We start from the raw sequence: 12,954 nt of genomic DNA, 5'->3' as shown, positions 1-12,954 counted from the left end.
CCGCACCGCACCTCCTCTGAGTCTCGGTATGCTTTTCTCTTTCCTTCTAGTTGTAGAATTTCCACTCAGCCAGCCTTCCTGTGGTTCTGGATGATGTCCGTTCCACCTTTTAGTTGTATTCTTGATGTGGTTGTGCTAAGCAGAAATCTCTGGTGTTTACCTATGCCGCCATCTTGGTTTTTCTCCCCAGTCCTGGTTTCTGCTCTCATAGTTCCAGTCCACTTCACCCTTCCTCTGCCTGAGCACAAGGTGGGTAGCTCCACAGGGAATTTTGTGCATTGGCCTTTTAACAGGGTGCCTGGATTTTCAGCTCTCACTCCCTGGCACACAACATCCCATTGCTTTTCACAGCCAGATGTTATGTGGGTACCCTTCTCAGTTTTGGTGCTCTCTGCTGAGTGGCCCAGCTTGGGGATTAGGTCCCAGAGTTCTCAGTGGCAAACCCCCAGAGCTGAGATATGTCTCAGGGACTTCAGTTGCTATCTGTGGGTGCCTGGCCAGCTCTTTCGCATCTCTGCCCCTCCTACCAGTCTCTATGTGGTCTCTACTTTTGGTCCTCGGGTATCAGTGTTCTCTCCTGGGAGTTTTCCATTGATTATTCAGGAAATTTTTCTGTATTTTAGTGTAATTCCAGTTTGTTCCTGGGAGCATGTCCGTGCAGCATCCACTTACTCTGCAGCATTTTTAATCCTCAGGACCACACTGCAAGCATTTTTAAAATAATGCAATACCTGACTATTTAGTCAGGGGCACTGACCTCTTTTCCTCTTAGTTTGTCAAATAAAAAAATGACAACAGCCAACACAACAATAGCCATCCAGTGTGAGTGGAATAAAAATTATACCAGTTGTTTTTTGTTTTTTTTGAATTGGGCAACTCTTTTCCCCTTAGTTTGTCAAATAAAGAAATGACAACAGCCAACACAACAATAGCCATCCAGTGTGAGTGGAATAAAAATTATACCAGTTGTTTTTTTTTTGTCAAATTGGGCAAAGAACATGTATCTTTTGGTGTACTGCAGAATTTTAGTAATTAATTTATATGTGCCATCAGATGAAAATGTTTGAAAAACGATGCCCTAAACTAACTGGCCTGTGAGAATGGTGGAGTGGAATTTTAGAGACTCAGTTACAGTTAGAGCTCCAGTAATAACACCTTTCAGATTAGGGCGATGTCCTCTATGTCATAGTATTATCATCTGAATCAATAACGAGTATATGATGTTATTTTGCCCAGAGCCAACAATTATGATTCTGAGAATCAAGGGGTAGAAATGAAAGTGGCTTCCTCTCAATATTACTTCTAATGATCCACTAGTGAAAATTTTGCTTCCTCTCCTTATACATTTGGGCTCTATGGCTATAAAAGTCTTAGCACCATGGAAGGAATGCTTCCACCAAAGCACACACCCATACTTCAGTCTATATGATCTTGTAATTCAATGAACTTCTTTAAGAGGATCATTCAGACAGTTCAGAGATCTCCATTTCTTTAGTGTCAGTTATTGAAGTTTTATTAGTACCTTTTTGTGGTGCCATATATTCATAAAACATATATTCAATAAAGGACTTGTATTAAGGATATATAAAAAACTGTTCCAAGTAAATATTGACAATATAGTAGTAGAGGTGATAGAAATTGGGGGTTAGGATATTGGGAGATTATGTGAAGAAAAGGGTAGGGATATTTATATCTTCATCATATATAAGTTGTCAAATAATGCTATATTAGCATGATGGAACAAGAAATATATGTTTAAATATTTTTTAAAGCAATAAGGTAACAAACAGAAGAACTGAAAAAATAATAATAATTTATGATACCAGGAGGGGAGAGAATAAGTAGGGTTGTAAAAGGTAAGAAATTCTCTATCTTTTCAAATTTGTCACTTTTAAAGTTGACAAATAAAAAATAATTATATAAACATATTACTTAAAAGCATGGCACTAACTACTAGAAGATCCAAAAAGTAGTTTAGGTGGTTGCTTTTAGGGATGAAGGTCTAAAAGAGTGAAGTGACATAAAAGACTTGCTTTTTAGTATGCATCTACATTATTTTATTTATGTTAAAGAAAGATACATTATTTTGATAAAAATATTTAAATGATAGAAAAAAATCTTTATTTACATTACTATCACTATGCAAATCATTCTAAGGCCACATAATATGCTAAAACTATGCATCCTTATTTACAAGTCACCCTCTGAGCTACCTGAAGTAGAATGTATCTAGAATGAGGATCAAATGTACTCTCTTTATGTCTTAAAACTATTTTCATTTGCATTATACTTGAACCATGACTTTCATGGTTGGCCCTTTTTCAGAGTTTCTAACCACTTTTTAAAAAATATTTTTTTTTTATTGATTTCAGAGAGGAGGAGAGAGATAGAAACATCAATGATAAGAGAGAATCAATAATTGGCTGCCTCCTGCACACCCCACACTGGGGATTGAGCCCACAATCCAGGCATATGCCCTGACTGGGAATTGAAACCTGATCTCCTGGTTCATAAATCGACATTCAACCACTGAATCAACTGGTACAGACTTTCAGTCAGCTCCCTTGTTTACAGTCATTCTCTTCTAGGCTTTTTAAATTGCTGAATCCTAACCCATATCCTTTCGAGGGCTGCAATGGCAAACTAGCTCTCTCACTGGGGCCAAATGAAGTATATCTAGGCAAGTCTTATACACAGTTTTGTCCAACAGGATGCTACCATCTGTTTTGGTTTTCCATAAGTGAAATAAAATTTCTTATTTGCTCACAAACTCTCTTCTCTGTGTTATGAGTTAAGTTTCTGTATATTGTTATTTCAGTGGGGTGTTGGAGGAATAGAAAGTGAAAATGTGTGCTCAGTCTACCACACATATACAAGTTGTTTGTTTATATGCATGTCTTCTCTACTGAAACTCTTTAGGGGCAAGGTTGTAATGTAAAATGCTAGCACAGTGCCAGGAATATAGTTGGCTTTAATAGCATGTGGCTCTTTGGATATGGATGTAAGATAAAAGAACTTACAAATGACAAAAAAAACCCTTAAGCCTAGATAAGTATGCTGATGGAAATCATCAAAGGAATAGATTTTTAAGAAAAAAATGTATTTTAGTGTTGAAAATTAATAGCTACCCCCAGAATAGGTTTTATGGCTTTGATAGTGGCAATAGAGGAAAAAATGGAAGCTACTTTGCAAAATGTGATTAACTGATACAAAGGTGTTCTTCTGTGCTAGAAACACAGCCATATGACTTCACACAAAATTATCAAGCAGACAGAGTGCTGCTGCTATCAGAAAGAGAAGAGTGAAGTCATTTTAGCTCTTGGCTCTCACCTAACCAGGGAATCAACTTGGAATATTCCTTACTGGATAAGAAGACCAGCTCTACCCATATTAAAGCATAATAAGGAACTAATACATTAACCCAGATATGGTGTATTATTGAACTTTAAGTCCTCAAGAGTAGGTATTCAATTAACATTTAATGAGTGAATGTATCCCTAACACCTGTTCACAAACCTGATTCCAGAGTCAATAAATAAGTTTTTAGAGGTGAAAGCCAAATAAGACAATTAGTGATACTTTCATTGATAGTAGCTATTATCAAAGTGCCTGGCCTAGATCAGGAACTCCATAAATATTTGTGAGGCTAATAAGATAATTAATATTAACTTTTTGAAACTTTAAAAAACAGTCTTCTTTTAAAGCAACTCTAAATATACTAAAAACTACTGAAATGTACACTTTAAATAGGTGAACCTTATATCTAAATTATTTAGCAATAAAGCTGCAAACAAACAAACAAAAAACTCACGAGAAACCTTCTCCAGGCCTTCTGAATGACTCTGGCAGCTTTATCCCTCTTTGCAAATTCAAATTCCTCTTCTTGTACCAAAGACATTTAAATTCCTAAAAAAAAAAAGCAAAAAAAAAAAAAAGCAAAATAGGTATATTTAAAATTACTTTATATATCCCATTATGAAATGTCACTAGAACTCAGTGAAAATTAAATAGAAAGTTGTATGAATGAATGAATAATGCCATATATTAAATTTACAGTAGCGATATGGTTCTGAGATGCTTTATCATAGTCCAAACTGAGTAAACTGCTATTTTAAGATATACTCTTTCTAGCCAGCAGGTGGAAAAGGCACAAAGTGTAGTTTATTTGTGTATTTCAGGATACTTCAGGGAAAAAAAAAATCTTCTTTGTAAATAGTGTAATAATCAGTTTTAATAATTTTTAAGGACACTGTCACTGTTTCTATTATTAAGGTAAATACAAAAGATAGCTTTGACATCTGAGATGTATCATAACTTTAAAAATCATATCAAATTTTAATTTTATTTTTTGTATTAAGGTATTACATATGTGTCCTTACCCCCCCTTAGCACCCCCTCCCACTCCCCACTCATGCCCTCGCTCCCCTGGTGTCTGTGTCCATTGGTTATGCTTATATGCATGCATACAAGTCCTTTGGTTGATCTCTTACCCCTCACCCCTCCCCTCCCCTGCCTTCCCTCTGAGGTTTGACAGTCTGATCAATGCTTCTCTGGATCTGTTTTTGTTCATCAGTTTATGTTGTTCATTAATTTTAAAATGTGAGGAAAAACCCTGGCCAGGTTGCTCAGTTGGTTGGAGAGTCGTCCAGCACACCAAAAGGTTGGGAGTTCAATTCCCAGTCAGGTCACATACCTAGGTTGCCGGTTTGATCCCCAGTCAGGGTGCATAGAGGGGGCAACTGATATCTCTCTCTCTCTCTCTCTCTCTCTCAAATTAATGAACATATCCTCGGCTGAGAATTAAAGGAGAAAAAATTAAATTTTTTAAAATGTGAGGAAAAAATAGAAAAATAATTATACTGAATTTTGAAACGTGATTACCTTGATTCATCCTCTTTTTTGTGTGATAAAGCTCTAATTTTATTATTCATTTTTAATTAGTCAATTGTCTCCAAATCTTGTCATTTCTTTTTGCTCCATTGGTTTGTAAAGTGGTCTTTGTAATACAGATTCATTACTCGTTTTTTTCTGCTTTCTTTTTTTTTTTAATATTTTTTTTATTGATTTCAGAGAGGAAGGGAGAGGGAGAGAGAGAGATAGAAACATCAATGATGAAAGAGACACATTGACTGGTTGCCTCCTGCATGCACCCCGACTAAGGCCAGGGATCAAACCTGCAATTGAGGTACGTGCCCTTGACCAGAATCAAACCTGGAACCCTTTGGTCCACAGGGCGATGCTCTATCCACTGAGCAAAACTGGCTAGGGCTACTCTTATATTTTCTTGTCCACTGGTCTTGTATACTCTTATATTTTCTTTTTCACCAGTCAACATACAGAATGCGATATTTGGTATTCATAATTAACCATAGGATCAGGATAATATTCAGACATTAGAAAAATATGTAAATAGCATTCCCTACTTAACATCTCATTACTATTTTAAATTCAAAATTATTCATATTACTGCTGAGATTTATTTACTTTAAAATTATTATATAAATAGTACATAAATACATTCTTGGAGAAAAAATTTCAAACAATATAAAACTGTAGAGTAAAAAATCCTCCATTTCTTCTAGCCGAGTCCTTTCTTGAAAGATTATATTTCTCTGTTAATAGATATGTGATTCTTCCAGCTCTTTTCATATATATAAATTTAAACAATATATATGTATACATGCACATGCACATGGTTATATATATTATATATACACATATACATACATCATACAGGATTATTTGTTTGCATTAATGTGATAAAACTGTACGTATTTTCTGCTTTCTTTACCTAACAATATGTGTTGGAGACTTTTCCAAATTAATACATATAGATCTTACTCATTTTTTTTATAGTTGTATAGCATTCCTAAGTATGGATATGCCATAATTTAATTATTCTTTATTATTGGACATTCAGATTGTATATTTGCTGTTACAATTACAAAGTGAATAAACTTATACATCTATTTGTATAGCTGTGCAACTATTTTTGTTAGATAGATTTTTAGAAGTGAAATAGCCATGCCATATATTTTTTCCATTGCCTTTTCTGGAATAGGTACCAGAAACTGCTAACAGTGATTGTCTCTGGGGAGGGACCAGGGGACTAAGGGGATTTGGGTTTAGGGATGAATATAAGATTTTATTCCAATACTAGAGGCCCGGTGCACAAAAATTCATGCACTCGGAGGGTGGGGGGCCTCAGACCATCCTGCACCCTCTTGCAGTCCAGGACCCCTCAGGGGATGTCCACCTGCCTGCTTAGGGCCACTCCCCAGGAGATTGGGTCTAGGCTGGCAGTCAGACATCCTTCTGGCAGCCCGGGAGGCCTCGAGGAATGTCTGACCGACCGCTTAGGGGGAGCAGGCCTAAGCCACAGTCAGCATCTTTAGTGCTGCAACAGAGGTGGGAGAGGTTCCTGCGACCACCGCTGCACTCACAACTGTCAGCCCAGCTTATGGGCTTTATACACACACACACACTAGAGACCCAGTGCACAAAAATTGGTGCACTGCCATCCTTCTAAACAGCAAACTGGAAGAAGTCTCTCAAGCTATCAGGCTGTGGAGTCATGCAGACAAAAGGGCACATACACATATCTGTGCTCTCTTTTAAAATTGTCTGAACTATTAGTGTGCCTTTATTTTTCCACTGCTGTTTTAGAACAGTCTAACCAAGTCCCCTAAAAATCTTGCTGGGGTTTCAATTGGGACTGCTTTGAATTTGTAGACTAATTTCGGGGATAATTGACATCTTTACAACATTAAGTTTTCTCATCCAAAAACATAAGCAGCTATTTACATTCACCTTTTGTTCTATATCTTTCAATATTTTTTTTTTTCTGGAAAGAGTTTGTGCATATTTTGTTAAGCTTACTTCTAAATATTTTATATGTATTTATTGATGTTGTCCACCTGATGTCAGTTTTCAGAAAAAAAAATGTAGTAAGATCTCCTCTTGTGCTTATGGTTGCCTTTATTTCTTTGTAATTCTGTCAGTTTTAAAATATATGCATAACAGGATGTTAAAATTGAAATTTTGATCAGGACTCTGTCAAAGATTCATAAATAGCTGAAGTAAAACCAATGAATCATTGAAATATTAATTAGTAAAAATTTATTTGGCACACACCAAAAAGACAGTTTGCAAACTGGGAGCATTAAAACCAAAACATGGAATGAGGCTCAGGGGTATGTGTTATAAAGCAGTTTATATAGTGAGGAAGCAGCAACTGTTCATCAGAGTGATCGGTTATAATAGAATTTTCTTAAGTGATAGGGAATTGGTCAGTGGTTACCTCATATCAACCTTGGGAATCAGTTCATGTTACTAATGATTTTCAGAGGCATAAGCAAGAAATGACCAAGGACAAGTTAGTCTTGCAAAATAAGCTAAATTATGCTTTATCTTTTAAAAAATCTATCTTTATTGTTTTTTGTTTTTTTTGCATCTTATCCATTTTATTTATTTATTTATTTTTTAAATCTTTATTGTTCAGATTACATTTGTTCCTCTTTTTTTTTTCCCCCATAACTCCCCTCCTCCCAGTTCCCACCCCACCCTCCGCCCTCACTCCCCACCCACTGTCCTCATCCATAGGTGCACGATTTTTGTCCAGTTTCTTCCCGCATCTCCCATTCCCCTTTCCCCCCCAAGAATAGTCAGTCCATTCCCTTTCTATGTCCCTGATTCATTATAATCACCAGTTCATTCTGTACATCAGATTATTTATTCACTTGGTTCTTAGATTCACTTGTTGATAGATGCATGTTTGTTGTTCACAATTTGTATCTTTACCTTTTTCTTCTTCCTCTTCTTAAAGGATACCTTTCAGCATTTCGTATAATACTGGTTTAGTGGTGATGAACTCCTTTAGCTTTTCCTTATCTGTGAAGCTCTTTATCTGACCTTCAATTCTGAATGATAGCTTTGCTGGATAAAGTAATCTTGGTTGTAGGTTCTTGGTATTCATCACTTTGAATATTTCTTGCCATTCCCTTCTGGCCTGCCAAGTTTCTGTTGAGAAATCAGCTGACAGTCGTATGGGTATTCCCTTGTAGGTAATTGAGTCTCTTTCTCTTGCTGCTTTTAAGATTCTCTCTTTGTCTTTTGCTCTTGGCATTTTAATTATGATGTGTCTTGGTGTGGTCCTCTTTGGATTCCTTTTGTTTGGGGTTCTCTGCGCTTCTTGGACCTGTAAGTCCATTTCTTTCACCAGGTGGGGGAAGTTTTCTGCCATTATTTCTTCAAATAGGTTTTCAATATCTTGCTGTCTCTCATCTTCTGGCACCCCTATTATTCTGATGTTGGTACGCTTGAAGCTGTCCCAGAGGCTCCTTACACTATCTTCGTATTTTCGGATTCTTTTTTCATTTTGCTTTTCCGGTTGGGTGTTTTTTGCTTCTTCGCATTTCAAATCTTTGGCTTGATTCTTGCGCTCCTCTGGTCTGCTATTGGGTGTCTGTATAATATTCTTTATTTCAGTCCGTGTATGCTTAATTTCTAGTTGGTTCTTTATCATAGCATCGAGGGTCTCATTAGTTTTCGTGACTCTCTCCTCAAGTTTATTGACAGCTTCTAGCACATTTTTGCAAGCCCTCAAAATTGCGATTTTTAGCTCTATATCCTCCATTTCTGTCATGTTTTTTTGTCTCCGCATTTTTTATGCTTTCTTGGTGCACCCCCTAGTGGTCTTTGTGCGCAGTCTTGTTCTAGTTGAGCCTTGATTGTTGTAGTTAATACTAGAGGGATTTGACCACCAGGCCGACTGGCTGTGTGAATCAGCTGTGTCTGCCGCGGAAAACTTCTGTCCTCTGGGGAGGTGCTAATCTAGCCTTTGCCTGCGGCGATCTGGCAAATGGCTCTGCGCAGGGCTTGGGCGGGGCGGGCTCAACAGGGCGGGCGGAGGGAGCGGTAATGGCCCCTCTCAGTCCCGTTCCCAGAGGCTCTGCTTCTCAGAACCCCCGGAACCGCTGCAAACCTCGGAGGGAAAGCTGCCTTCCAACTGATGCCAGACACTCCCGCTTCTCCCGTTTGGGTCCGAGTCCCCAGCGATTCGCCCGTATCTGGAGCTCAGAGTCTGAGACTCCCCCCTGACCGAAAACGACAACCGCGCTCTCAGCCACCAGCCCGCTTTGCGCGCGCACCTCCGCACCTGAGTTTTTTCCACACTGCGCCTCCTCTGAGCCTCGGTGTGCTGTTATTTTTCCTTCTAGTTGAAGAGTCTCTCCTCAGCCAGCCTTCCTGTGGTTCTGGGTGATGTCCGTTCCGTCTTTTAGTTGTATTTTTGAAGTGGTTGTTTGCGGCAGCAGTCTTCGGTGTTTACCTATGCCGCCATCTTGGTCTCTCCCAGAAGAATCAAATTTTCAATTGCAAAAATGTTGTGAGCTGATTTTAAATACAGTCATTATTATTCAAAGTACATTTTTATTTATTTCAGAGAAAGGGAGACGGGGAGCGAGATAGAAACATCAATGATAAGAGAGAATCATTGATCACTTGCCTCCTGCACATCCCCCACTGGTGATGGAGCCCCCAACCCGGGCTTGTGCTCTGACCAGAAATTGAACCATGATCTCCTGGTTCACAGGTCCATGCTCAGTGTCTGAGCCACACCAGCCGGGCTAACCACAATCATTAAAGTTTAACTTAACTTACAATTAAATTAAATGAAGGTAATAAATACTCAAAATTCCTAACTTACTAATTATTTTACTATTGAAGGGGAACAGAATATCCTACCCCAAAATATCCACTTTGGCATAAGGATTATTTTGAGCTGAAGACAACTGAGAAACAGCAGATGTAATCAAAGCTCTCTACCCTGAGTTTAGCTGCCTAAAAGAAAGAGGTAATTTCCCTTCGAGAAGGTGTTGCCTTTTTCCTTTCCCATACCAGGAGGAAGAAAATAACCATTGTCAATGGCACTAAGGTGGGTCTGCATCAACAAACCTTACTTAACCCCTTTCTTCTATTAGTTTACTCCTAAACTTCTCTTCCTATGTCTTATCATTTCACAAACTTATCTCCATTTGTTATCATGGTATACAATACTAACAGCCTCTTTGGGTTTTCCCTTCCTTTTCTGTGTGCATGTAAAATTGAAATATTAACATCAAATGAAATTTTTATGCCTTTTCTCCTGTGAGTCTGTCTTTTGTCAGTTTAATTTGCAGGCTCCAATCACAGGACCTAAGAGACTAAATGTTTTTTTTCCTCCCCATCACTATATTTTACTTCTAATTTTCTTGAGGTTACTGATGTTTTTGCAAGCTTGCTCAACAATGGCACTAATGGTAGTTTGAGCTGGAGTCTTTGTTATGGGAGTTGTCCTATGCATGGTAGGAAGTTCAGCGGAATGTCTGGCCTCTGCCCACCAGATGCCAGTAGCACAGATGTGACAACCAAACAAAAATATCTCCAGACATTGCCAAACGTCCTCTGGGGAGCAAAAGCACCCACAGTTAGGTATTACTTGGTCTCCGCATAGCATCTACTGGTATCTGCCTGGTGGAAACACGATGACAGAGCACTGCTGCACATCTCTTCCCAGTTGCTGAGGCCATGGTCCTAGCTTGGAATTGGCCAGGGTGGGAATATGTACATCACAGGACTTGACCAGCACCACAAACCAGGGCTCGATTTACTGTTTTGTTGGTTGTCTAAATTTAAGAAAATAGTAGTGAAAATGTTAATGCACACTAACTTGTATGTCACCGTGACATTATGAATAGTACAAAATATTGATGAAATATCTTCCAGGGTTCAAAAATTTCTGATTCAGAAACGAGGCACTCACATTACTGAGAAATAATTACATTGTATGTATGTCAAGAAAAAAGAGCGTGCTCAGCTGTGGCAAATGCTGCTGGCGGGTCAAGTACATGGAGAATAAGTTAGATTTGCTGACCGTTTAGTGGAGCAGCAAGGAAGAAAGCCTGGGGTGTGTTGAGGAAGTGAGAAAGCTGAGGATAGTAACGATTCTTTGGAGGGAGCAGAGATATGGGGTGGTGGCCAGTTGTTGGGAATGAATCCAAGGGATTATTATTATTTTTTAAATCCTTACCTGGGGATATTTTTTCCATTGATTTTACTTAGAGACAGAGGAGGGAGGGAAGAAGGGGTAAAAAGAGAAACAGGATGTGAGAGAGAGACATCCATTGGTTGCTCCCTTGCCACCAGACCAGAGGGAGGCAGGATAAGAGCTTGCAACAGGTCTGTGCCCTTGACCGGAATCAAACCCGCAGGCCGATGTTCTAACCACTGAGCACCTGGCCAGGGCTCAAGGGATTTTTTTTTTTTTTTTTTTAATATGGGAGAGATTAACACATGTTAAGATGTTGTTGGGTATGATCCAGTAGTGAGAGAGAAATTAAATGTGAAAGAGAGAGATAAATTTAAGGGTAAAAGTCTTTTGAGTAGGTTTAGGAGGCCAAGGTCCAGGGATAAAAAGGGGAGTAAGGACAGTTGATGGCCTTAGATTTAAAAAACACACACAAAAAATACTGAGGCCATAAGGTTATCAGGAGGCTCCAAAGAAATTAACCAATGTGAGACCACTTCATAAATCCTAAGATACTGAAAAGTGCTATCAAACTACTGTTCAGGTAATAAAAGATTTTATTTGCAGATTCTGAGATGCAGAATTTTTCTCTGTCCCACATCAATGACTTTCATAACATATCATGGCTCCGCTGATCTGGCCAAGCTTCACGAGAAAAAGCCTGCCCGATACATCGCTAGATCCTCCGTTCCATTCGCTTTAGAAAGCTGGGCTACAGCGCTGACACTCACACCCCGGGATTAGAACCTACACTCCCCATTTCGCTTCTCCTACTCGTGTTACTGAATCAAGTTCCGTGATCTTTACCGGTCTGGTAGTTCCGCTTTCCTTCTTTCCTGTGATCCTATACCAACGGCAGGTGAAGGAAAACATCCACTAAACTCCTCCTTAAAAACGCCTTTCCCTTTCCATCTCTAAATAACTGAATGGAAAAGCGAAAAACCATTTCAAGGGTCGAACAGGAAAGAAGTCCCAGAACCATGTGAGGTTGGTCAGCGAGTGTTTCCCCGTCGGCCCGAAGGTGGAGGCGCAGCATCGCCGCAGAGGCGCGGGGTGCGGAGCTGCGGGCTTTTTTGGGGCTCGGAGGCTGGGGGCCTGGTGGGCGCTACAGAGAAACGGAACGTCCGCCAGGCGCCGGACACAGCACGGGCCTCGACAGCTCGGGGCCTGTAGGGCTCGGAGACGAAGATGGAACCTGTCTCCAAAAAGGGGGGAGGCGCGGCTGAGAGGGCGGGAACACCATTCCCTTCACCTGCCAATCGCCGCTGGCCTGGGCTCGGCTTCGGGGCTCGGCTTCTGCCCTGGGTAACTGCGCAGACGGAAATGACGTTTCTAGTTCCGGTCCGTCTCTCTTCTTGGCCTCGCCCCCAGGTCCCGCCCCCGGCTCCCCGGCCCCGCCTCCCGGTGCCGCCCCTCGCTCTTCTGTTTCCTCCACCCGCGCGTTCCTGGAATCCGAAACCATATGTGAGGGTGGTTGGAGCTGCTAGAAGCCCTCAAGGCCACAGTCAGTGGCTTTCAGGCAAAGGCTTTTAGGAGAAAAACCAAAGTGATTTTCTGCGAAATTGGACTCAGTATGTTATAAATTCCGGTCACTTCAACCAGGATTTTAAAGATGTTGGAGATACACAGTGAAACCTTTTCTATTTAATTAATTGATTCATTTGCAAATAAGAAAACGGATCTTTCCAGTGATTTGACAGGTCTTGCCCAGGATCAATGAGTAAGTGACACCCGACCGCAGTCCAATGCTACTTCTGAATGGAAGCTCTTTAGCTGGTTAACTCTAAAACAATTTTTAAGTGAAAACAGGTGACCTCGTAAATGAATTTTCAGATAATCTTAAATGATACAAATACTGCACATCTAAAGCAAGTCTGAGTTGCTTGAAA

The 12,954-nt window shown here is 39.8% G+C and overlaps 1 protein-coding gene across 1 annotated transcript in view; it reads right to left on the bottom strand.

Annotated features, from left to right (window-relative positions):
• Positions 1-12,444, bottom strand: part of LOC102257799 (chromosome unknown open reading frame, human C11orf65) — a 65,955-nt gene extending 53,511 nt beyond the window's left edge. Inside the window, exons 1-2 of the mRNA XM_005885664.2 lie at positions 12,318-12,444; positions 3,812-3,906 (exon numbers count right to left, since the gene is read on the bottom strand). Of these exons, the coding sequence (XP_005885726.2) occupies positions 3,812-3,898 (87 nt within the window). The 5' untranslated portion in view covers positions 3,899-3,906; positions 12,318-12,444. The remainder of the gene's footprint in view (positions 1-3,811; positions 3,907-12,317) is intronic.
• Between the last annotated feature and the right edge of the window lie 510 nt (positions 12,445-12,954).

The sequence above is a fragment of the Myotis brandtii genome, unplaced genomic scaffold (assembly GCF_000412655.1).
Source record: "Myotis brandtii unplaced genomic scaffold, ASM41265v1 scaffold920, whole genome shotgun sequence".
NCBI classification, from domain to species: Eukaryota; Metazoa; Chordata; class Mammalia; order Chiroptera; family Vespertilionidae; genus Myotis; species Myotis brandtii.
The sequence above is the reverse complement of the archived record's forward strand: the minus strand, read 5'-3'. Positions and strand labels throughout refer to the sequence as shown.